This window comes from Haliotis cracherodii, unplaced genomic scaffold (assembly GCF_022045235.1).
Source record: "Haliotis cracherodii isolate W230 unplaced genomic scaffold, xgHalCrac1.p SCAF_3, whole genome shotgun sequence".
NCBI lineage: Eukaryota > Metazoa > Mollusca > Gastropoda > Lepetellida > Haliotidae > Haliotis > Haliotis cracherodii.
In genome coordinates, this window is record NW_027266286.1 from 51,282,051 (window position 1) to 51,306,578 (window position 24,528).

General features: G+C 40.8%; 2 protein-coding genes across 2 annotated transcripts in view; both read right to left on the bottom strand.

Annotated features, from left to right (window-relative positions):
* Window positions 1–4,348, bottom strand: part of LOC139474173 (centrosomal protein of 290 kDa-like) — a 78,279-nt gene extending 73,931 nt beyond the window's left edge. The window contains exons 1-2 of the mRNA XM_071257068.1: window positions 4,301–4,348; window positions 438–560 (exon numbers count right to left, since the gene is read on the bottom strand). Of these exons, the coding sequence (XP_071113169.1) occupies window positions 438–530 (93 nt within the window). The 5' untranslated portion in view covers window positions 531–560; window positions 4,301–4,348. The remainder of the gene's footprint in view (window positions 1–437; window positions 561–4,300) is intronic.
* A 12,631-nt stretch (window positions 4,349–16,979) lies between these two features.
* LOC139475143 (toll-like receptor 4) lies at window positions 16,980–20,826 on the bottom strand. Its single transcript, XM_071258400.1, has 2 exons — window positions 20,769–20,826; window positions 16,980–19,471 (listed from the first exon to the last, which is right to left on the bottom strand). Exons 1-2 carry the CDS (start codon window positions 20,776–20,778, stop codon window positions 16,980–16,982), a joined length of 2,502 nt encoding a protein of 833 aa, XP_071114501.1. The 5' UTR covers window positions 20,779–20,826.
* Between the last annotated feature and the right edge of the window lie 3,702 nt (window positions 20,827–24,528).

Here is a 24,528-nt window from a genome sequence, read left to right on the forward strand (position 1 = left end):
CCTGTATGTGCCGCATATTTCCCTGTATGTGCTGTATATTTCCCTGTATGCGCTGCATATGTCCCTGTACATGCTGTATATTTCCCTGTATGTGCTGTATATTTCCCTGTATGTGCTGCATATTTCCCTGTATATGCTGTATATTTCCCTGTATGTGCTGTATATTTCCCTGTATGCGCTGTATATTTCCCTGTATGTGCTGTATATTTCCCTGTATGTGCTGCATATTTCCCTGTATGTGCTGTATATTTCCCTGTATGTGCTGTATATTTCCCTGTATGCGCTGTATATTTCCCTGTATGTGCTGTATATTTCCCTGTATGCGCTGCATATGTCCCTGTACATGTTGTATATTTCCCTGAATGTGCTGCATATTTTCCCTGACTGTGCTGTATATTTCATCAAGTCTACATCCAACCATCAGGCTGCCTCCTCACCTCACTCAACATCTCGTAGAAGGCATCAGCATCATCCTCAGACAGCTTGGAGGCATCCGCCGCCATGACGCGGTCCCACGCCAAGGGAGGCATGTTGATTGTTGATGCTTACTCAGGTGATATCTGGCAAAACAAAACTGCAGACATGACATACACAGTAATTTACAAGACACATGTCAATAAGAGATACCAGTCATTTCTGTGTTATCATGATCACGTGAATTATAGTAGACCCTGAAACATTCAGTTCTATATTTCTGTTAGATTCAAAGGTACAGAGGACTCCAAGGACACCCGTCAAGTTTAAACACTGGGTGCATTGTTGGGCTAGGAAGATACACAATTTGTGCGATTCGAAACATATCACGATCTGATACATATCACGATACTTGTATATGCTCTTTTCTGTGGTGCCCAAATACCTGGCACACTAACGATTTACACTTGGCAGTGTCACGTTTGGCGCAATGAATGAAAATATTTACTTCTTAACTACTAATTTTCACCATAAATTAGTGCTTGATGTAACAGCCATTAAAGTACATTTAAGGCATGAATCAATGTTTTTTACTTTGTTGGTTGGTTTGTTGTTTAACGCCGCACTAAGCAATATTACAACTATATGACGGCGGTCTGTAAATAATCGAGTCTGGACCAGACAATCCAAGGATTGATATCATGATCATCGATCCACGCAATTGGGATCGATGACATGCATCAACCAAGTCAGCGAGCCTGACCACCCGATCCCGTTAGTTGCCTTTTACGACAAGCATAGTCACCTTTTATGGCAAGCATGGGTTGCTGAAGACTTATTCTTCCCTCTGAATCTTCACAGGTATTTTTACTTTGTGTGCAACTGTGATCAATACTTGTATCAGGAAGTAAAATATCGCAATCCACCAATCGCAATTATCATTACTCAAAGTGACCCACAAAACTTTCTACTTCAGCCATTTTACATTTCAGACTTTGGACTAAAATTATGGTCCCTACAACCAATTTACTCTTGAAAAGAAGCTGCCTAAATCGGACTGGACCAGTCAAGGCCAGACAGGATGTTCTTCCACTTTGACGTAAGCTGAGTCATATCAGCTAAAACAACAACGCTAATCCTGCTTGTAATCCTACAGATCTTAACACCTTGTTGTCTGCTTAGTTTATTTGAATTTACTAACCTGTTAATGAGAAAGACTGCTAAATTAGATTAACTCAGTGTAAGGAGTCTGTCAATAAATAACGGTAAACATCGCTTGTCATTATCAATCGCTTGAATGGACTGTGTAATCCGGACCTTGACGTATACCAGACTACAGTTTCAACACAGCGGGACAGATTCCACTGTACTTGCAAAAACAGAAGTAGTCCCAAAACCACTATTTCTTCCAAGCGTAAAGTCTTCATGAACTACTATGTACTTCCAATCCTCAAACATTATTCGAAGAACTTGACCTCAATAAATACAACTTCTTGAGCACTAAGAACTGCAACTCTCAAGATTTTCCAAGTAAAACTGTAACAGTAACTGGCCACAAGTCATACAGCCATGTTTCCAGGTAACATGAATGACCTTGACCTTTGAAACCTTTTGTGATGGGTATTGGCCTGACTTTTGTATTGCAATATATTGCAATAATAATTCTTGTTTTGCGATACATACCACAATATTCTGAATGATACTGCATGCATTCTTTCATCTTAATTTTTTATGAACACGAATTAAAAAAACCAACTATTCCATGTTCATAGGGCTTTCCCTGTATCTCGTCGTCTGCCATGTTGGTGGATGTTGCTTTGACCACAATGCATGCGTAATAGACACATTATATAGAGGAAACTGGTTGCGAATAGTCTTGCTTTTTCAACCACAAGAATCAGTGGCCAAATTATGAATTTCATAATTTCAATTTGACTTCAATTTCAACCTTCCATGCATGTAAAGGTAGCCATGCCGCAAAAGCTGATGATACAAAACCTTGAACACTGACCTTGACCTCTGATTTATTTTAACCTAAATCTTTTCAAAGCAGGGCCTACTCTGGAGAAGGCATATACCAAACTTAATGATATATGCATAATACTTTTTGGAGAATCATAAGTAGGGGGGGGGCCTCCACATTAAAAAAAACCCTGCGCTTGGGTTATTGGCTTAGCTGTGCAGAAGTCTATTGCCTTTGGATAAACTAAAGGTGCGACGTCACACACTCAGAAATTATTTCATGCATGAATTAAAAACATCCAGATCCGTCGATGTACTGCCCCTTTACAGCCATAGCTGACAATCTAATCACCAGTATTCGAAATTAAGAGGGGGTGGGGTGGGGTCCTCGAGCTCTTGAGGTTTACTCATTATATAGATTTTGAATCTAAGGAACCTTTTTCATGTTGTTAATGTAACACATATCTTGCACTCAACTATTAAACTATGCAAACCGTATAAAATGCATCACAATTGGTTTTGTTTTTAAAATATTGTAAGAAGAACAACAGAACATGCTAAAAAAAGAGTTCACATTAATACCCCACCCACCTCCCTCTATGCTGACGAACCAAGAAACTTACAGTCTATTCATACTAAAAAATATCGAGACACCTATCTATTCTCATTTTAATCTATCCATGGAAATTGTAGAAACATATAATGAAATAAAATGAAATGGCCTTAATTTTGTCTTGGCTTGCAAAAACATTCTGACTCGGACAACACCTCTCATTAATACTTTACGTAGAAATACAGGCCCAGAAAACTTAATGGGAGTTGAAATACAAAAATCATCATGTTACCATGATTACTTCATTGTTAGACCCACAAAAGAATAAGTTGACGTTACATGAGATCAGACGAAGTGCTCAGTGTTCCCTAGCATAAAATACATAACCGAGCCTCCATTCCCACATCAGTCACAACTTCTGCAGCAGTGATGACAATTTCCACTTACTGCAGGATAAATCAGTTTTGCTAGCATGCTAATAGGCCTATATAACAGATTCCTTGAACTCATTTAGCCTGTTTAGAGAAAAGGAAGGATATTACATAGACCCTAAGGACAGTAGTCAAAACATAAACCTATCTGTCCTGACCTACCCTATTTTTGAACAGTTAAGATGACATTGCTGATATTTCGAGGGGTGAGCGAATCAAAACTCAAATTCTGCTTCACACCAGCAGGTGATAATATTATTACAGCAGTCTGCAATTTTAGCTACTCGTCCAAAGCCTGAGTCTAGTCAAAATTCTTCTGGTCAAGTAAGATCAGCTTATTCTAGTCCATATACTAAGAATAAAATCTACTGAAAATAATGCCAAAAATGTTTGGGCAAGTAAAGTCAAAAGTATTTAACACAGGTGTAAAAGTTGGTTTTCGCAGGTTATACTCAAGTATCAAATCATTGTAAAAGAAATATAATATGGTGTTTTGAGTAAGAGTCCAGAAAATGTTATATTTACTCTCTTGATGTGCCGTGTTGACATGGGTAAATTTGGACCAATTGTCTTTGAATAATGATAAAGTGTGATTTTACTGTGAATCATTGAATGTTGAGAGAAGCGCTATCAGCATGATTAGAGCACGATAATCTGCATAAGAATACCTGGCAGATCAAAAGCACAATCTCCTTCATGATGCTGTCGGTTATAACATTTCAGGTAAACACGAAAAAGTCCGCAAAATCGATGCATGTAAACAATAACAAATGTTTGACATGTCTAATCACGAATGCTCAATTTCTGTCAGCGCTAAAGAACTATCTGCCGTATCACAGATGGAATGTGGAATTAGAAAATAACACATATACAGACTGTCGTCATTTTGCAGTAATGCCAAGACAGACAATGGCGTTACTAATTAATTATCATTACTTACATTATGAATCACACAATACGCAACTTCGGAATGTCCGCCATATTTCTCTCGCAGTACAATTAGGTGCGTGCTTATTCAAACAGGAAGTAGTATTACTAGCGCGCTCATCCATGGAAACGGGACGCTCAGCGCGTGGTAATGCTCACAACACTGTTGGAAAGTGAGAGAAAATGCTATCTCATGAATCAAGAATTTATTTTCATCAGTAAATGATGACCGAACTGTATTTTAAAGGAAATGAAAATAAAATCGCGATAATTACATGTTATGTTTATATGTGACATCTTGGTATTATACGTACGTATACCTGCATGAATCAGGCATTATACATTGTATATCATATAACCTGAGAGTTTGCCTCATATTTTAGACATAATAACTGAAATTAAATGCGTAACAATAGAATTAAAACCTCACCTTTATTTTTACTGATGTTGTTTATTCATTCATAGTATTAGTAAACATGATAAACAAACTACAGATAATGTGTTTTGCTGGATATAGTTTTTGGCTCAAAGCACCTTTACATTTTATCAATGGTTAACATTTGATGGACATATTACTTTGGCATGGTTTCTCAAATTAGCAAAGATCACGAGTCCTATTTTCAAAGTCAATCAACAACCGTACGAGTTCTTGTTGGAGCAGGTACGGCTAGAATGACATCTGGAATTTCCAATCAAACGTATTTTGAAACACCGACGTCGTGCTGAACAGCTGTCTGGAGAGACAATTTCAGATATTATATGTATAATGCCTGTCTGAATAGAAACATGCATGCATGGGGGTACGGGTGGCCCAGTCGTCTGAGGCGCCGCGATTCGCTGTGCAGAGTTGCGTCCCTTGTGCACGAAAGAAACCTAGCTATGATTGTGGGTTCGAATCCCGGTTCGCCCCGAATATGTTTTTAGGTTAGTCAGCACTGTGCTCGTGGGTTTCACCGAAATGGTAAACGTCGAAAACCTGCATCACTTCGGGCTTTCCTCCACATTAAGCTGACACGCCACGATATTACTTGAATACTGTTAAAAGCGGCGTTTAACCTAACTCGCTCACTCCATCCACCCATCCATCGATGTCAACAATACTGCTGTCTACGGGATCCATATCCACAGCTCGAAACCACAAGCACATTCGGTTCGCCTTCCTGTTATTCAGTCAGTATTCACCGCTGAATTGGATATACAAAACTATCGGACCAAGCGCAAAAGAGGGAGCTGTGTCTCACATAGATATTCGTGGATATGAAAAACCCCAGACACACTGGCGAAACTAGCTGTAGACAAAGCGGAGATATAGCCTATTCCCTTAGTAAACTAGCTAGAGATAAAAATCAAAATCAAAGCCTACATAGCCCAAAGATGACAATCCCCGTGGGACGCAAGTAAGATCGGCAGATGTCTATAGAAAACTCAACCCAAGATCCACCAAAAGCCATACTCATATTACAAGGCTAAGACTCAGTGCTCACGACTTCAAATTGAGAGAGGAAGATACTTTAACACCCCAACAGAAGAAAGATTATGTACCTTCTGTGATTTTGATGAAACAGAAGATGAGGAACACTTCCTGTTGCGATGCCCTCTCTACAAAGAACTGAGAGGGGAACTAAATTCATCACACGGCTTTGCTGTGCACCTACTTTCGCTAAAAAATACTATTAAATCCACCAGAGCCTTTTGCAAAAAAATATCTAATTTCATACACAAAATGTTGAGGCAAAGAAACTCTGCATCTCCTCCCTAACAATATAATCATAGCAATATTTGTATACTGTTTTGTATGTCAATGTTTTAATTAGTCATGTTCATGTTTTGTACCCTGCCCCCTGTGGGTGTTTTGTACAATAAATGTTCTTCTTCTATTCAAAGTTAGACAAGTTGGACAAGGTTTGTCCATCTTGCAATCAACCTGAATCCATTGCTTACTTGTAACTCGAATGTCCCAGCCCGGGATCGGGTAAAACAAGAATTTAAGTTAGGTCCGCTGTCTGTCGTAGATCCCCTAAAGCCCAAATGAAATGTTTAACCCAACATGAATCTCAACATGCAAGACAATCTCCTGCCCTGTGGATGTCAGAACCATGACTTTATCCTCTGATTGTTCAACACCAAAGTTCATCTCATCACAAGTTTCCCATATGATTGTCTAAGATGGCACCTTCAGCAATACAACATACTACATAGATCACTATGAGAAAATCTGGAGGACGTGTTACGGGAGACAGATGAAGGCACGAACTGTTTCTGGATTTGCGATGACCGGTCTTATTATGGTTGGAATGTACATTGTTGTTGCAAAAATAACCTTGCATGTAACTCTGCGATTGTTTGGCTACAAAACAACAGTTCGTCCTTTAAAACGTCTTGACTCCCCTACGATGCCTACATTGGCTACAGTGACTGCGATTATCAGTACATCTGTCACACTATGAGAGAGCACCTGGAAGACAGACATGGAGTCAAACTCTTCCTGAAGGACAGAGACACCATCCCTGGAGGACAAATAGCTGACGACATCATCAACGGTATAGAATCATTATTCTAACTCAATCTTTTGAAGCGGTCCAGTGGTGCCGCTTCATCGTTAATCGTAGTGTGTATTTCTCCACCAGAATGCCAGTTGGTAGCATCCTTCTTGTGCTGTTTGAGGACGTGAGGCGAGGGGACATCTCCCCAGCCCTGCTGAATGTTGTGGAGGAGAGACACATCTTCAAAGGCATCAAAACAATATCTATGCTAGTGGAACCATGAAGAATTAAAGTAGAACACCGAACGTTTATGCACTTGATAACTGGCGCATGACAAAGGGACATATATCAACGGCTTAGTCGCACGATTTTCAAACTTATTTGTCTCGACTTTCGGGGAAAAAAAAGTGGTTGACACGCAGTGGATGGGCAAAACCAGATACCCGTGTAATTTGCAGCATTGGTTGACTATAAAACTTGAAACGGAAGGATGATAAGTGCAACTGAAGCAAGATGGGTCGCGGACCCTCATTGGTTGGTTGGTTTGTTGTTTAACGCCGCACTCAGCAATATTCCAGCTGTATGACGGCGGTCTGTAAATAATCGAGTCTGGACCAGACAAAACAGTGATTGATATCATGAGCATCGATCCACGCAATTGGGATCGATGACGTGTATCAGCCAAGTCAGCGAGCCTGACTACCCGATCCCCTTAGTCGCCTTTTACGACAAGCATAGTCGCCTTTTACGACAATCTTGGGTTGCTGAAGACCTATTCTACCCCGGAATCTTCATGGGTCGGACCCTCATTGAGAAATGACCAACGCCAACAGGACATGGTACTGATTCAAGATGGCCGATCACAGCGTTATGTTTCAAGAAGACTTGGTGTATCATAGAAAGCTGTAAGTAATCTGTGGTCAAGGTTTCAACAGACAGACTCTGAGCAGGATAGACCCCGATCTTGAAGACCGAGGGTAACATCCAGAAGAAACGACCAGTAACGTGTTCTAACACTTTTGAGGACGCGACACACCACTACCAGGATTGGCTCCATACTGCCACCAACAGACTGGTATCCACGACAATTGTGACACGACGTCTAAAAGCGAGAGGAATTCTTGCACGTGATTCAACTGAAAGGCCGCCTCTGAAGCGTCGCCCCCCTGCCGCGTCATACCAAAAGACGTTAAAATATGGTACTTGATGTTACCCTGTCTGGCGCTCGGCATTAAGGGGCTAAAACAAGGACTGGTCGGCTCGCAGTCAGTATACTGTGTCTGAGTGGGGTATTCATGTTAAAATGCAGCGTGGCATCTCAGTGAGCTAGCACTATAAATCGGCATCAGTCCGGTCTAGTACAAGCAGCCACACAAACACACACACCTACATGCACGTAGCTATATAAGTCTAATAATCTTGGACGCGACGTTAAACCCCATTTCACCTCACCTCACCTCACCTAAAGCGTCATCATAGGGAGCGCTGGCTGAGGTGGTCGAGGGGCATGTTCTGTGGGATAATCGGATATGGTCACGAATATTGTTCACAGGTGAATCTCGGTTTAATCTGAGCAGCAGGGACGGACGCAAACCAGTGTACAGACGCCAGGAGGAGCGGTTTATCGACGCCGTCGTTGAAACATGATTTGGGGCGGCATTATCACACAGGGGAGAACTGACTTGATTGTTGTCCAGGGTAACCTGACTGGACAAAAATACAGTGAGTTATGAGTGAGTGAGTTGGGTTCAACGCCGCTTTTAACAGCATTCCAGTTATATCACCCCGTGTCAGCTTAATGTGGGAGTAAAGCCCGAAGTGATGCAGGTCTCAGACGTTTACCACTTCGGTTAAACCCACGAGCACGGGTATGGTGCTGACAAACCTAGAAACATAATCGGGGCGAACCGGGATTCGAACCCACAATGATAGGTTTCTGGCGTGTCCAAGGGTCGCAACTCTGCACAGCGAATCGCGGCGCCTTAGACGACTGGGCCACCCCTGCCCCCCAACAAAAATACAGGGACAACATCACTGTGCCGGTAGTTTTACCATTCCCCAGGAACATGCCTTGGCAAGCTCTTCTTGGATGATAATGCCAGACCACACCGTGCAAGACTTGTTACAGACTGCTAACGTCACACTTGGGCAGATGGACTGGCCTGTCATGTTTCCTGATCTGAATCCAACTGAGCATATCGGGGATTATCTACAGAGGGGTGTTTCGAGCAGCCCCTGCTATACTTCAACAGCTTCGAACAGCTCTTCTCCAAGAGTGACAGAATTACCTCAACGTCAGATTGGGAAGTTGATGAGGAGTATGCGCCTACGTTGTGAGAACTGTATTGAGGTCAGAGGCGGTCATACACGGTACTGAAGTTTAACAAACTGTTAAATGGTATCACCTAACTGTCATACGCAATATTTGCATATTCCATTTTTTATGCTTGCACTTTCCGTCCCCATTATGACCCCCATACATCATAACATTGGATTGTTTTACGTTCATAAACACCACACCTTTCAAATTCATGTGTTTGTAATCATTTTTCGCAATGTATATAATAAATAACCCTTTTGTTTGAGTGAGTCTAAACGTTGGCATCAGTTTGCAAATCAGTTGACACTTTATAATAAATGGAGTGGTTCACACTGGCATTTTTATTCCCACATGGTTCCGAAAGTGACTTCAGTGAATGAAGAATGGCATTATATAAAAAACTCAATATCACCAATACTTTTCTGAATACCACCAGTCAAAGATATTGGAGTTCAGTTCCATGTCCAATCAAGGGTCAACTGTCGTAGTGAGTGAGTGAGTTGGGTTTAACGCCGCCTTTAACAGTATTCCATATATATCGCGGCGTGTCAGCTCACTGTGGGAGGAAAGCCCGAAGTGATGCAGTTCTCAGATGTTTACCACTTCGGCGAAAGCCACGAGCGCGGGTATGGTGCTGCCAAACCTAGAAACATAATCAGGGCGAACCGTGATTCGAACCCATAATCATAGGTTCTGGCATGCCCATGGGACGCAACTCTGCACAGCGAATCGCGGCGCCTTAGACGACTGTGCCACCCGAGCCCCCGTCAACTGTCGTAAATAGCACCACAGGTTTAATGGGCAGATCCGAAATGGTCGTTTCACCTTGAGTCAAGTCTTGGTGCTTGCGTTTTTTATTACTATGGTAATGTTAGTTTCTATAAATTTCTATATAATCAGTAGACGCTTCTTCAAATTCTGCTGTATATGAATTATCTTCATCGCCATCCCCGTCATTATCGCTATCCATATGTGGTGGTGAGGTAGCCTAGTGGTGATAGAGTTCGCTCATCGCCCTGAAGGCCCGGGTTTGATTCCGCAAATGAGGCAATTTGTGAAGCCCATTTCTGGTGTCCCCCTGCCGTGATATTACAGGAATATTGCTAAAAACGGCGTTCAACCATACCAACTAACGATATACTTAACTGATGCGATTTGCGACCAACGACGACCACGCCAAAAAAACAGCCAACTAAAACTGATACCAGTCACGTGGGGCGAGAAGTCCGTGGTACAGCGAAAATAAGCTGCTGTTATTTGATGCTGACAGTGATATTAACTTATCTTGGTGATATAATATCCTGTTAAAACCCAAAACGAATGAACTGTAACGCTATTTATTTCAGTTAGCATAGCACATTTAAAAGTGTTTAACATGAGGGCCATGGAGCTGCACGTACTTCACGTGCAGCAGCACTATGAACGGTATTAAAGTGCAGGGTTTCGGTTGGGATCAGTTTCAGCAGCATGGGTCAACACGTGATTGGCCAAGGTCGGGACGACCAGGAGTAACCACCCCCGCCCAAGATCGCTACATCCGACTGCGTCACCTACGTCACCTAGAGGACGACCACAGCCACCTCAACGGCATCCCAAATACCCGGACTGCGCAGAATCACCGACCAGACCTTACGAAACCGTTTAAGGGCAGCAGGCCTAAGAGCAAGACGTCCTGTTCGATGCGTCATATTAAGTCGACAACATCGTCAACAACGACTGTATTGGTGTTGTCAACACAGGGTATGGCATCAACTGCGATGGAGAGATGCCTGGTTCAGCGACTAATCAAGATTTGTCATCCGGGGATGGAAGAGCACGGGTCGACAGACGCCGAGGAGAACGTTACGCCGGAAACTGCGTACAGGAAGTGGACAGGTTTGGTGGGGGTAGCGTTATGATGTGGGTGGCTATCTCTCATCATGGCAGGACAGGTTGGGTCCATATCCAGGGCAATCTTACGGCTCAACGATACATCATCGAAATTTTCCTACCACACGTCCTCCCAATTGCAGCCAACGGCAACGGTGTATTCCAGCAGGACAACCGCATACTGCAGGGATCACAAGAGCCTGTCTACACAACAACAACGTTGATGATCTCCGCAGGCCCTCCAGATGAACGGATTTGAACCCTATAGTGCACCTGTGGGATGAATTGGATAGACGGCTACGCCGACGTCAACCACAACCCCAGGCGTTGCAGCAGTTGACTTTTGCGTTGCAGACTGAGTGGGCTACCATTCCCCAGGATGTGATTCGCATACTCGGCTCTTGCATGGGAAGGAGATGTCAGCCCGCTATCGATTCCAACGGGGGACATGCGCGTTTTTGGTGGTAGCTGGCCTTCACCTGGGACTTTTCCTATGTACAGATATGACTAGTGTTCTCTCCACAACATTTTGGCTCAATACTTTGTACGGTTCGTATAAATGTATTTTCCTACCTCATACAAATCTAGCTTTGCGTTTCTTTTTTTTAAAAGTATATATCCCTTCCTTGAAAAAAGTCAAATGACGCATGATCAATAGCAAGGCAGGTGTTCACACTACTTTTTTTTCTTGTATACTTCAGCTTCTTTCTGTGTCACACATACAGTGAGAAACCAACTGAAGAAATAATGAGTTCTCATGAGTATAACAATGAAAAAGGTTGCTTTTGGGACCCTTAGGGTTTCCTGAAAACGGAACATGACATTTCATGATGTGAGTAGCATTGGTGTAATTTGTCTTCGGCGTGACGAGCGAACGCTTTAACCACTAGGCTATCCGACCGCCCCGTAATTTGTAATGACGAAAGCAAGACGACACAAATAAACACTGTAGGACAGGTGTAATTGGGTGTGAGGTGTAATGGGGTTTAACGTCACATTCAAGATTATTTCACTCATATAGCGACGACGTGCATGAACGTGTATGTGTGTCTAGTTTTCTAGTCCGGACTTATGTTAGTTTTACAGTTTAACATGGATACCCAACTCAGACACATTATACTATCTCCGAGCCGACACGTCTTTATTTAGCGCCAGGCAGGGTATCAACAAGTACCACGATTTAATGTCTTTTTGTATGACGCAGCAAAGGGATCGAACACCGACAGACGCTCTATTAGTTACAGTTTAACCTGGATACCCAACTAAGACACATTATACTAATTCCGAGCCGACACGTCTTTATTTAGCGCCAGGCAGGCTATCAACAAGTACCACGATTTAATGACTTTTTGTATGACGCAGCGAAGGGATCGAACCCCAACAGACGCTCTATTAGTTACAGTGTAACCTGGATACCCAACTCAGACACGTTATACTAATTCCGAGCCGACACGTCTTTATTTAACGCCAGGCAGGGTATCAAGAAGATAGACGCTCTATTAGTTATACCACAGAGGCGGTTACCTGTTGGACAGGTGAGGTGAAATGGGGGTTAACCCCCTGGATGCCAGAGGGACATATATGTCCTTCCTCTACAACCCTCACTTAACATAATCATGAACAAATATATGTCCAATATTGAATATAATTTTGGTTGTTTCGAAATATTTTTTTGGCAATTTCATTACGTAAATTGATGCCAAACAGGTGCGTGTCTTGTCCAATTAAGATACACGATAAACTATCTAATTGTTTACATATTTAAGACATTATTTACTTGGTGAGAGCAGTCATTTTATGTTGTGTAGAAAAAGCGTCAAATTCCGTTCCACATATCGAGATTTTCCATAACATGAACGAAAATTAGGGGAGATATATATTAATCAAAATACCAGTGTCGTATTTTTCCGACGTTATCAAAGACATAAAACCAGCAATGACGTCAAAAGGAATGGTGTTATGTTCCGGGTATTTCATTACATTGATGATAAGGCTAGTGCTCCATTAATAATGATGCAACATTAGTCAAATTACACTTACATAATCAGGAGAATGTTGGAATCTAAGGACTAAGTTATAGGTTAGATAAGGCCATCCATTTCTCTATTACCTCCTATTTATGAAGTACGATTTCATCATTTCTTATGGGTATATTTTATAACTAAACGTGTACAGTTTCAATATCGATATTTGTGTTGGAATAGTTTGGTTCCTCCAGAACAAAACACCACGAAAATATATTGTCCTTACCCACAGCTAATTCTTACCAAGTGACCTGAGTTACAGCAAACTAGAGCTAAGCATAGCGGAGTTATGCCCCCTTTTCTCTGTACGCGTGTAACCTCTCTGTCACCTTTTGACGTCATAGAGAAAAATCAGTTTTCGTCATTTACGGCATGCTATTTTTGGAATTGAATGTATGTCGTTATACATACGCAGATAACTCCATTTGATATGTAGTTATGTCGTTCAGATATTAGGCAGTATTTTGTTCGCTCACAGTTTCCGTAAAGCTTCTTAATAAAAAAAATTGTCGCACAGTACTTTTATCGGTGTACCATAAAAAGCGGAGAAATTTTCTGTTTTTCAACGCAGAATAAATTCTCGGACAACACTTAGGAGTGTCTGTTTTTAAAACCGGTTTGATATTTACAGTTAAATTTACACCATCAAATGGGAAATTTAATATTCTCCACCTCTGCGTAATTTTATAGCCAGAGGTAGATCCAGTGCCGCGTGAGCGCAATTCTCGCACAACCTTCACTTTTCCGATCTTAGGAAAATGTGCGTCAGAAAAAAACTCGGCATCCAGAGGGTTAACGTCGCGTCCAGGATTATTGCACTTATATAGCGACGTGCATTCACGTGTGTGTGTGTGTGTGTGTGTGTGGCTGCTTGTACTAGACCGGACTGATGCCGATTTATAGTGCTAGCTCACTGAAATACCATGCCGCCGTTTAACATGAATACCCCACTCAGACACAGTATACTGACTCCGAGCCGACCAGTTCTTGTTTTAGCCCCTTAATGCCGAGCGCCAGACAGGGTAACAACAAGTACAATCTTTTAACGTCTTTTGGTATGATGCGGCCGGGGATCAAACTCCGGACCTTCCGCTCTCCGGGCGGACGCTCTACCACTAGACCACGGAGGCGGTCCCCTGTTGGAAAGACCAAGTGTTACCAAGTGACCTGAGTTACAACAAACTAGAGCTAAGCATAGCGGAGTTATGCCCCCTTTTCTCTGTACGCGTGTAACCTCTCTGTCACCTTTTGACGTCATAGAGAAAAATCAGTTTTCGTCATTTACGGCATGCTATTTTTGGAATTGAATGTATGTCGTTATACATACGCAGATAACTCCATTTGATATGTAGTTATGTCGTTCAGATATTAGGCAGTATTTTGTTCGCTCACAGTTTCCGTAAAGCTTCTTAATAAAAAAAAAATTGTCGCACAGTACTTTTATCGGTGTACCATAAAAAGCGGAGAAATTTTCTGTTTTTCAACGCAGAATAAATTCTCGGACAACACTTAGGAGTGTCTGTTTTTAAAACCGGTTTGATATATACTGTTAAATTTACACCATCAAATGGGAAATTTAATATTCTCCACCTCTGCGTAATTTTATAGCCAGAGGTAGATCCAGTGCCGCGTGAGCGCAATTCTCGCACAACCTTCACTTTTCCGATCTTAGGAAAATGTGCGTCAGAAAAAAAACTCGGCATCCAGAGGGTTAACGTCGCGTCCAGGATTATTGCACTTATATAGCGACGTGCATTCACGTGTGTGTGTGTGTGTGTGTGTGTGTGTGTGTGTGGCTGCTTGTACTAGACCGGACTGATGCCGATTTATAGTGCTAGCTCACTGAAATACCATGCCGCCGTTTAACATGAATACCCCACTCAGACACAGTATACTGACTCCGAGCCGACCAGTTCTTGTTTTAGCCCCTTAATGCCGAGCGCCAGACAGGGTAACAACAAGTACCATCTTTTAACGTCTTTTGGTATGACGCGGCCGGGGATCGAACTCCAGACCTTCCGCTCTCCGGGCGGACGCTCTACCACTAGACCACGGAGGCGGTCCCCTGTTGGAAAGAGTTATTTTCATGTTTTTAAGTAGAGTTTCCATTCAATGTACATTGATAACATGCTTGTACTGAACTTGTGCTTCGTGATAAATACATACTGTATTTATGTTCAATCATTATGTTTTTTTTAAATTTACAGCAATGGTAAAATACCCAGGAAATTATAAAAGATTCCAGAAACATAATTTTCTAACAATATTATGTCCCCATGGTTGTGAATACTTAGTGACAAGAGAAAAAGAAATATCGTACGAAAGTATCATATTATAAATAAAGTCCGAAAGCAGCTTTTTTAGTTTATATTTATCAATCATGGCATTACAGAGCCACGAGGTCCAACGTAAAGCAAACAGTGTTTATCATGAAAATGTGGTAACCTGACATTAAAATGTTCTGCATGTGTCAAGGAGCGAATAAACCGATAAACTGTGAGTAAGTGTACGAATATATGACGCATCATAAATATGTTGGTTGAACATCCGGAGTATAAATGGCTGCTAATATCAAGAGCCCGGAAATATCGAGAGCAAAACCGTGAGATCTACTTGGCAAATAAATAGCCGTTTGCATGTCAACATAGACAGCATAGAATATCCGAAGGTTCAACTAAAATATGACCCCTGAAATGAAGGTTTATTGAGTCGGAAAGAGAAGTAAAAGTTATTATACAAAACAATTTTTTTTCATAAATTTATAGTTTCACAAGTTTACAGGACGTTGTAAAATACTGAAATGATGACAGTATAACGATGTGAGCCACCAATGTTTTCTGGCTATGACATATTTCGGTGAGAATAGGAACAACTGGCTATCCAAGTAGACACACTTCAGCACACAGTATCAGGTATAGCCACATATGGAAGTCTGGTTCACAAAAAGATTTAATAGGATTCAGCATGCTAAACTCCCATTATTATTCAGAGGGACCGATTCCATTTCCTATTCTGAGTGAGTGCGTGAGCATGGTTTCTCGCAGCTATATTCCAGCAATAGCAGGGCGGGGGACACTAGAAATGGTCTTCACACGTAGTACCCATGTGGAGAATTTCATTTGGCCTCTGATATACTGGATAATATGGGAGGTCATATTGTGACAGAAATATTGAATAGTTTACGAATTAAACGAGCTCCCGTGTGATACCAATTTTATGAAACATCGAATAGTTATGGTATTTGACGAGCGAAATGAATGAATTCCTGTATGAATAGGAAACACCTACACGATCCACAACGTAATCCAATTGATTTTAACAGAATAATACTTCAAACACGTCTAACGTTGACACATATTAATTTGATACCATACAACGGTCCACCTTTAGAAATCAGGCGTCCGTTCAGCAAAGTTATCGTAGCCCTAAGATTATCGTAACTCACATGCTTTAACAGAACCTTACGACTGTCGTTGTGCTACAGTACGATCGCCTTGTGGAACGGGAACATGCACCACAACGTTTTCAATCACGTCACAATACTCAATGACGTGATTTGTGGAATTTTGTTGCAAGATCCACAGGCGAAACAATGCCATGTGATGTCAGCCTAGCAACGGGGTTGCTGCGGCCATTGAGTGTGCATAAGCTCCTGTCAGTGATCTATCATCTCACGCAATGTCGTTGAATAAGCCAAGAGATGTTGAGCTGTATCTCACTAGGTAAATGTTGTCTCTCACTAGGTATATGCTGAGTGGGATGGAGGAAGAATGCAGTGTATAGCATCAATTGTATACTCAACATAGCTTAAAGAGCAATAACAACCCATACAGTGGGTCACCACATTTGGAACAACAGTTCATAGGTGTCAGTAATGTTGTGTTGTTTACATGGTCCACACTATTAAACAACCCCCGAAACGAATGGATGCTAATATCAGGTCGTATGTACAAGGAACATGTAATCTCCACAGATCAGCAATTTTCATCATTTTCTTTATAATTCCGATTTAGTCATGATGCACTGACTAACGTCTCTCCAAAGTCTCCCCTGATCGTCCATGTACTTCTTTACACAGAAGATGTGTCTCTCCTCCACAACATTCAGCAGGGCCGGGGAGATGTCCCCTTGTCTCACGTCCTCAAACAGCACAAGAACGACACTTCCTGCGGGTAGTATAGAGGAGGAATACACAACACGATTAACAGTAAAGCTACACCATTGATCTTCCAGAAATGATCTGCTTAGAATTAGGAGCGTTTTCCAACTGGAATCTATTCCGTTGATGATGTCGTCAGCTATTTGTCCTCCAGGGATGGTGTCTCTGTCCTTCAGGAAGAGTTTGACTCCATGTCTGTCTTCCAGGTGCTCTCTCATAGTGTGACAGATGTACTGATAATCGCAGTCACTGTAGCCAATGTAGGCATCGTTAGGAAAGTCAGTACGCTTTGGCGGTTTGGCAACATTTACCAACCCAAACAACCGGTAAATGATGTTTAGAAGTAATGTCTTTCTCTGGTTTATCAAATAGATTAGAATCATGAATAATATAATCAGTGCAAAGGCAGAAACAGATAGTGACAGCCAAATCGGTCCGGAACATTTTCTCCATATTTCATCATAATGATCATAAATATAAGATGGAGGTGTAATATGGCCACTATCAGATACACAGGTATAAGAATCTCTGTTTTCAACTTTCACATCTGTGTGGAACAGCCACAACATAAAGCCTAAATTCTCACATCCGCAGGACAGAAGGTTGTTGTCAAGGTTCAACGTGAAGTTATTTGTTGCTGCTAGGGAATCAAACTGGGTTCTCTCTAACTCTGATAACACAGGCAGTGAGTTGTAACTGAGGTCAAGACGTTGCAGAGACGGAGTTGTTGTGATGTCAAAAGGAATACTTTCAAAACGGTTAAAGGATAAATCAATAGCAGTCAGTTGATTTCCAGAAAATATCTTAGGATCCATGACTGCTAAATCATTGCGACTAAGAATAATATTTTCCAATTTACGTAAAGGCAAAAACAACTGACGTCCCTGACGAAGAAGAAAGTATTTGCTAAAGCCAATTTGAGACATCGTGAGAGTTCTTAGGCCTGGAAAAGATTTGAAGAAACCAGGATTCATGTTGGTAAAGTAGTTTCCAGAGATGTCTAAATCAGTGAGGTTCTCCAAACCATATACATTATATTGGAAGGCATACCATCCGTTAAATGCAAGGTTCAAACTTTGGAGCGATACAGCATTTTTAATTTCAATGTTACCGTTTATGTAGCCCATTTCATTCAGCGTGCCATGGCTATAAAAGTACTTTAGTTTGGGGGGCAATGTGAACCGGAATGTTGGTACTGACAATAAGGAGTTGTGTTGAGGCATTGATGAGAAGAACTCGTTTCTTCTCAAGTGATTTGTAATATTTACAAACACTAATTGAGGCGCAAAGACAAGTTGGAATAAAATATGCCTGTCTCCCAGAAAATCATTATCAGACAGGTCAATATGTACAATGCAGTTTGAGAAACGTGAATTGGGTTTTAGGATAGAAGAATCAATCCATGCTATTTTGTTTTTTTTCATGGACATCTGCTCAACACATACACCTTGTATATTATCCAGCACTTCTTTTGTAAGAGTTCTTAGTTCAATACTACCATACTGAAAGTTAAGGAAGTTGTACATTTCATCAAGTAAAATACTTGTCAGGTTTAGCCCATTTAAACCATACATAGATGTAACAGCCTCTACTGGGCTCACGAATTTACCATGAGAAAGATTCAAATCCTTCAGGCTTTTCAAATAAACAAAAGACATTTTATCTAAAGCTGCTAAGGGGCAACTACTAAGATCAAGGTCTTCAATTGGGATGTTTTTAAAAGATCGCAACGTTTGGTTCAACACTCTCGAAATTTTGCAACCATTAAACCCCAAAAGAAGCCTTTTGAGACTGATCATGTTGGCAAACCCAGATCCAAAGGTGGAAGTTTCAAATGTGTCAATTTTCAATTCAACAACACTCCTGAGTGTACCGAAAGCAGTTTCTGGATAGCTACCCTCCGACTTTCGATCATTGTTGTGCAGATGGAGCTTCTGAAGTTTCTGTAGAGGAAGGAAGACATCATCTGGGTAGGTGGTGGAATCGAGCATCAGATTGTTTTTCTGCAAGAATAACTCCTCTAAGCTGTTAATGCTTTCAAATGTCCCATTTTGTAGCTTTGATAACTTATTGTTGGAGACGTCCAGGTATTTCAGCGCATTCAAGGAACTGTTGGGTTGAATGTGCAACACAACAATGTGATTGGTACTCAAATTGAGCGATGTTGTATTTTGGGGTAGATCATTTGGTACACTGGATAGGTTGTTGTTGGAACAGTTAACAAATATCCCTCCATACTTCACGTCACGATGGAACGTACACGCCCAAATAACTCCTCCAGAGAGACAGACAAAAAATAATAGTATGTTGTTTGTCATCTCTAGGTTGTCTGAAATGGAACAAATACTATTTTAAGTAGCATATATGAGCTGTCGGGTTTCACAACCATCACAATTAAGACGAATTAATAGTATTTCATTTAATTTCTAATTCCAAGATTTAAATTGTCCAGATTTAATCATACTTTTTTTTCTTGTATCACTTGTAACGCCCCTTACTTTGCCCAACTTTTAATCCAACGTTCTTTCCTTATTTGCGCTTGTTTCTTGTTCAATACCACACTCAGCAAAGGTAATAACGGGGTCTGTAAATACTCCAATCGGGACCAGACATAACGGTGATTGATATTATGATCAACGTATCACACCGTCGGAGTACGGTGACATACAATCAGCCAAGTCACTAAGCCATCGAGCCTCACCACCCGACCCATTAATCGCTTGACACAAGTATAGTTACTGAGGATCTTTTTAAACCCGAAATCCTCACAGGGTTCTTGTATATCTGTTGTGTCAAGACAAGCATTTTTAAGCACTTCAGTATCACTGTTTACACCATTTCACGCCTTTATGAACATGAATCAAAATTTACTTTGAATTAATTACATTTTATTGGGAGGAAGGTATCTTTGGTTCTTTTCTAAATAGGACACAGAAAGCATTTCATTGCCCAAAATGTGATACTACTTATACACTCCGTCCTCATCTATCCTACAGTTAGGACGATATGCGTTGGTGAGACCTCCTTGATTTTGAAAGAGAGATAACATCCTGTTGTTAAGTATCATTGAACCCACTTCATGTCGTTCATCCTTAACTTTAAATTTAAAATTTAAAGAAAATACATCATGTTCACCTGACCTGGTAATGTTTAGTCTTGGTCCTCATGTTCTATTCGACCCGTGAAGATTCCGAGGTAGAATAGGTCTTCAGCAACCCATGCTTGCTGCAAAAGGTGACTATGTTTGTCGTAAAAAGGCGACTAACGGGATCGAGTGGTCAGGCTTGCTGACTTGGTTGATGCATGTCATCGATCCCAATTGCGTGGATGGATGCTCATAATATTAATCACTGGATTGTCTGGTCCAGACTCGATTATTTCCAGACCGCCGTCATATAGCTGGAATATTGCTGAGAGCGGCGTTAAACAACAAACCAAACCAAAACCAAATCATGTTCTATTCGGCAGTTGTAGTAATTACACCGTCATCACAACAAATGTACAAAGTCTTTGCATTGAGATATTACACTGACTGCAGTTTCCCAATATTTTAGCATTTAGTCATATACCATTATGACACTCACTCACTGACTCACTCACTCACTTAAATACATTACGATACTTACATATTAACATGGATCTTCGTTCAACACAACTACTTCTTAGTGCGCCGGCTATGGTCTTTTCCGCTGTTGTGGTGCAAGTGAGCTCTGATTGTATTGACGCCCCAAGTGAGATCCGGGTTTCAAGGACTTTTAATCATTGTGACAACGTGAACGGAAATAATGACCCTGCCAAAACAGAGGAGTAAATCTATGCAACACGTATGCTTATGCACGAAATATGTACGACATTATATGTAATATGAGAGGGCCGTTATGATACATATTTGTTTTATATATACAGTGTTTTGGGTAACGGTTGAGGTGTGGTTGTGTGTGCAGCTAACCCTTACCCCAATCCAAGTAATATACTGCTAAAGAGGACAAAAGGATTTTACATTTATAACAGCATCACTTTCATAATAGCATCACTGATGTATTCTCCATATCCCTGAAACGGTACTCACTGTCTTACATAGAGGAGTTTACGACGTGGTTTAGGAGGTCGTAGCGCTAAGAGGCTTTCGTGAAACGGCACCCCGGACCTGACATACAAGCTCTCATACTTAAGGGCCGGTCATGTACTAGATGTGTCAGTCTCTAGGGGAGGATCATAAATTATGCACTAATTTGGGGAGGGTCTTGATAAAATGGATATTTTCTAATAAAAAATGTAGTTTTTTAATTTTTTTCTTTTCAGGGAGGTTGATAAAAAATATACAAAGGCCATGGGGAGAGTCTTAAAAATATGATAACCATTAGGTTGGTACAGAATTACATATCGTAGGTGAAGGATTAATAGTCACAATTGTTCTCTGTCCATCATGTTGTTACAATATTATCCTTCAGAGTCTGTTGTTTTTAGTTAACGTCATCATGTTAATCCCTCGCACTTATTACTGTATTACATTCATGAAAGTGCGATCCATTTTCCATCAAATGGTTTTGCTTTGTTGTGTGAGTGGTGGGTGCTAGAGTGAGTGAGTGAGTTGGGTTTTTACGTCGCTTTTAACAGTATTCCAGTTATATCAGGGCGTGTCAGCTTAAAGGGGTACAGATCTAACGCAATTCCCCGGACTGGTTGTTAACTTTGTTATTGTTTTCCCCCCGTGAGTACCCGGATGATACGCAACGCAACTGAGCGTGACCAGAGACTGGGCTACCGTCTGCAAGGACAGCTAAATAAACTTAGAGGCTGGAGGCAATATTTGTTTTACACATTTTTGAACAATGATTGGTTAACTGTGATCTATAAAGATTTCGACAAAGGGCGCATGTTAATTAATTTCTTCAGCCTAAACAAACAGACAAAAAGAACGGCGGAGCTCATCGGATGTCGTCATTTGGAAATACTCCAGATAGTTATAGTTAAATAATAAAAAAAGTATCCATGCAGTGAATTGCGGATTGCGTCGATAATATGATTACTACTCCCTCGTTGTCATCCACGTCTTCTGGTATAACCCTACACTTGTGTATTCGTCATTCACTTGATGCTCAGTTAATGAATTTATTACAGGTACAATTATTGGTAGCACCACTTAGATTACCTGACAAAGGGTCCCATTTGGCATTTATTGTGTCTGGGGTAATTATTCAATCTAAATCCAGGTTTGAAGTGAGGTGAAATGTTTGTTATGTGATATGCACGTGGTAGCCCAGCAAGAGGTGAATGATCAGTTGATTTACTTTTTTTTGTAAATCAACGGATCGTTCCTAGTCATCAAATGATTAACAGAAAATACGTTGATTGATTAGTCACTGTTATCTTGCACAGGGGATATGTCAAAAGTGAGTGTTTACATGTCTAGGTTTACTAAAACAAAGGGAATACACTCATATCATGGCGTAAAGTGCCAATGTAAAAACAACATACTTTGTTCAAAGGGTTAACTAATAATACGTTGATTGATTGCTCATTGTTATCTATCACTCAATGTATTTTTTAGGAACCGTGGACGTTATGACAATAGTTGTCACGTGGGCTTTCTCAGCCGACCCTTGAGACTTGACACCTATGTGAAACACCTGAAACAATCTATGTGATCAGTTGAGAAACGAACACGGGTTATAACATCCCGAAACGATATATATCTTTTAAAATATTTGATTGTAGATTCACTAAAATTGATTAAGACGATCAAAAGGGCCTAAAAACATCACAACAGATTATTATGTAGGATTAGAAGCCATACAACATAGAAATGTACTTTTCAACGTAACATTTTCAGTCTCTTGGTGATGACATTAAACATCAATATGTTTGGAAAATGTTTTTCAGTCACTTTGTAAAATAACTGAATATTTAGGCATTTAATAAATTTGAAAATGTTACACATTTTGACGGTAAAAAAATATACACACTATAAAAAAGCAATGCTCAGGTGAAATATTTACTTTGTGTTGCAAGTCAAAACAGTGTAAACGAAAATCGCAAAATTACCAAGCAAGTAACTTATCAAAACTTCGTCACCATTACCGATGCTACCCACAAAGATACCTACATTTCCTTATTATCTCGAAAACTGTATTTCATTTTGTTGATCAATGTGACCATACGCCCTTATTACTACCGATAAAAGTGACTAATGCGCTTACGAATGGCGCAGCAGAGGTCATGAACTAGTCTAGATTTCTGCTATACATCCAGGTACTCACTTGGAAAAAACAATAACAAAGGCAACAACTAGTCCCGGGGAATTGCTTTAGATCAGTGCCCCTTTAATGTGGGAGGAAAGCCAGAAGTGATGCAGGTCTCGGACGTTTACCACTTCGGTGAAACCTACGAGCACGGGTATGGTGCTTAAAAACCTAGAAACATAATCGGGGCGAACCGGGATTCGAAACCACAATCATAGGTTTCTGGCGTGCCCAAGGGACGCAACTCTGCACAGTGAATCGCGGCGCCTTAGACGACTGGGCCACCAGTGCCCCCGTCAACTGTCGTAAATAGCACCACAGGTTTAATGGGCAGATCCGAAATGGTCGTTTCTTGAGTCAAATCTTGGTGCTTGCGTTTTTTATTACTATGGTAATGTTAGTTTCTATAAATTTATATATAATCAAGAGACGCTTCTTCAAATTCTGCTGTATATAAATTATCTTCATCGCCATTCCCGTCATTATCGCTATCCATAGGGGGCGGTGAGGTAGCCTAGTGGTGATAGAGTTCGCTCATCGCCCTGAAGTCGCGGGTTTGATTCCGCAAATGAGGCAATTTGTGAAGCCCATTTCTGGTGTCCCCGTGCCGTGATATTACAGGAATATTGCTAAAAACGGCGTTCAACCATACCAACTAACGATATACTTAACTGAAGCGATTTGCGACCAACGACGACCACGCAAAAAACACAGCCAACCAAAACTGATACCAGTCACGTGGGGCGAGAAGTCCGTGGTACAGCGAAAATACCAAATAATAGCAATTATGGAAACAAAATAAGCTGCTGTTATTTGATGCTTACAGTGATATTAACTTATCTTGGTGATATAATATCCTGTTAAAACCAAAAACGAATGAACTGTAACGCTATTTATTTCAGTTAGCATAGCACATTTAAAAGTGTTTAAACCTAGTGTTTTTAAGCTTTTTAACCCAATATCTACAGCAATTGTATCCGTTACCTTTAAAACATTTAATGCTCTTAATATGTTATCTTCCATGTTATGTCTATGTTTTTGATATGTATTTGTATTCGTTTTATTTATATTTTGTGTAACATTTGTGACACTCTGATGTAAAAAGATTACTCTCACGGGCAATAAAGCATTAATTACCTTATCT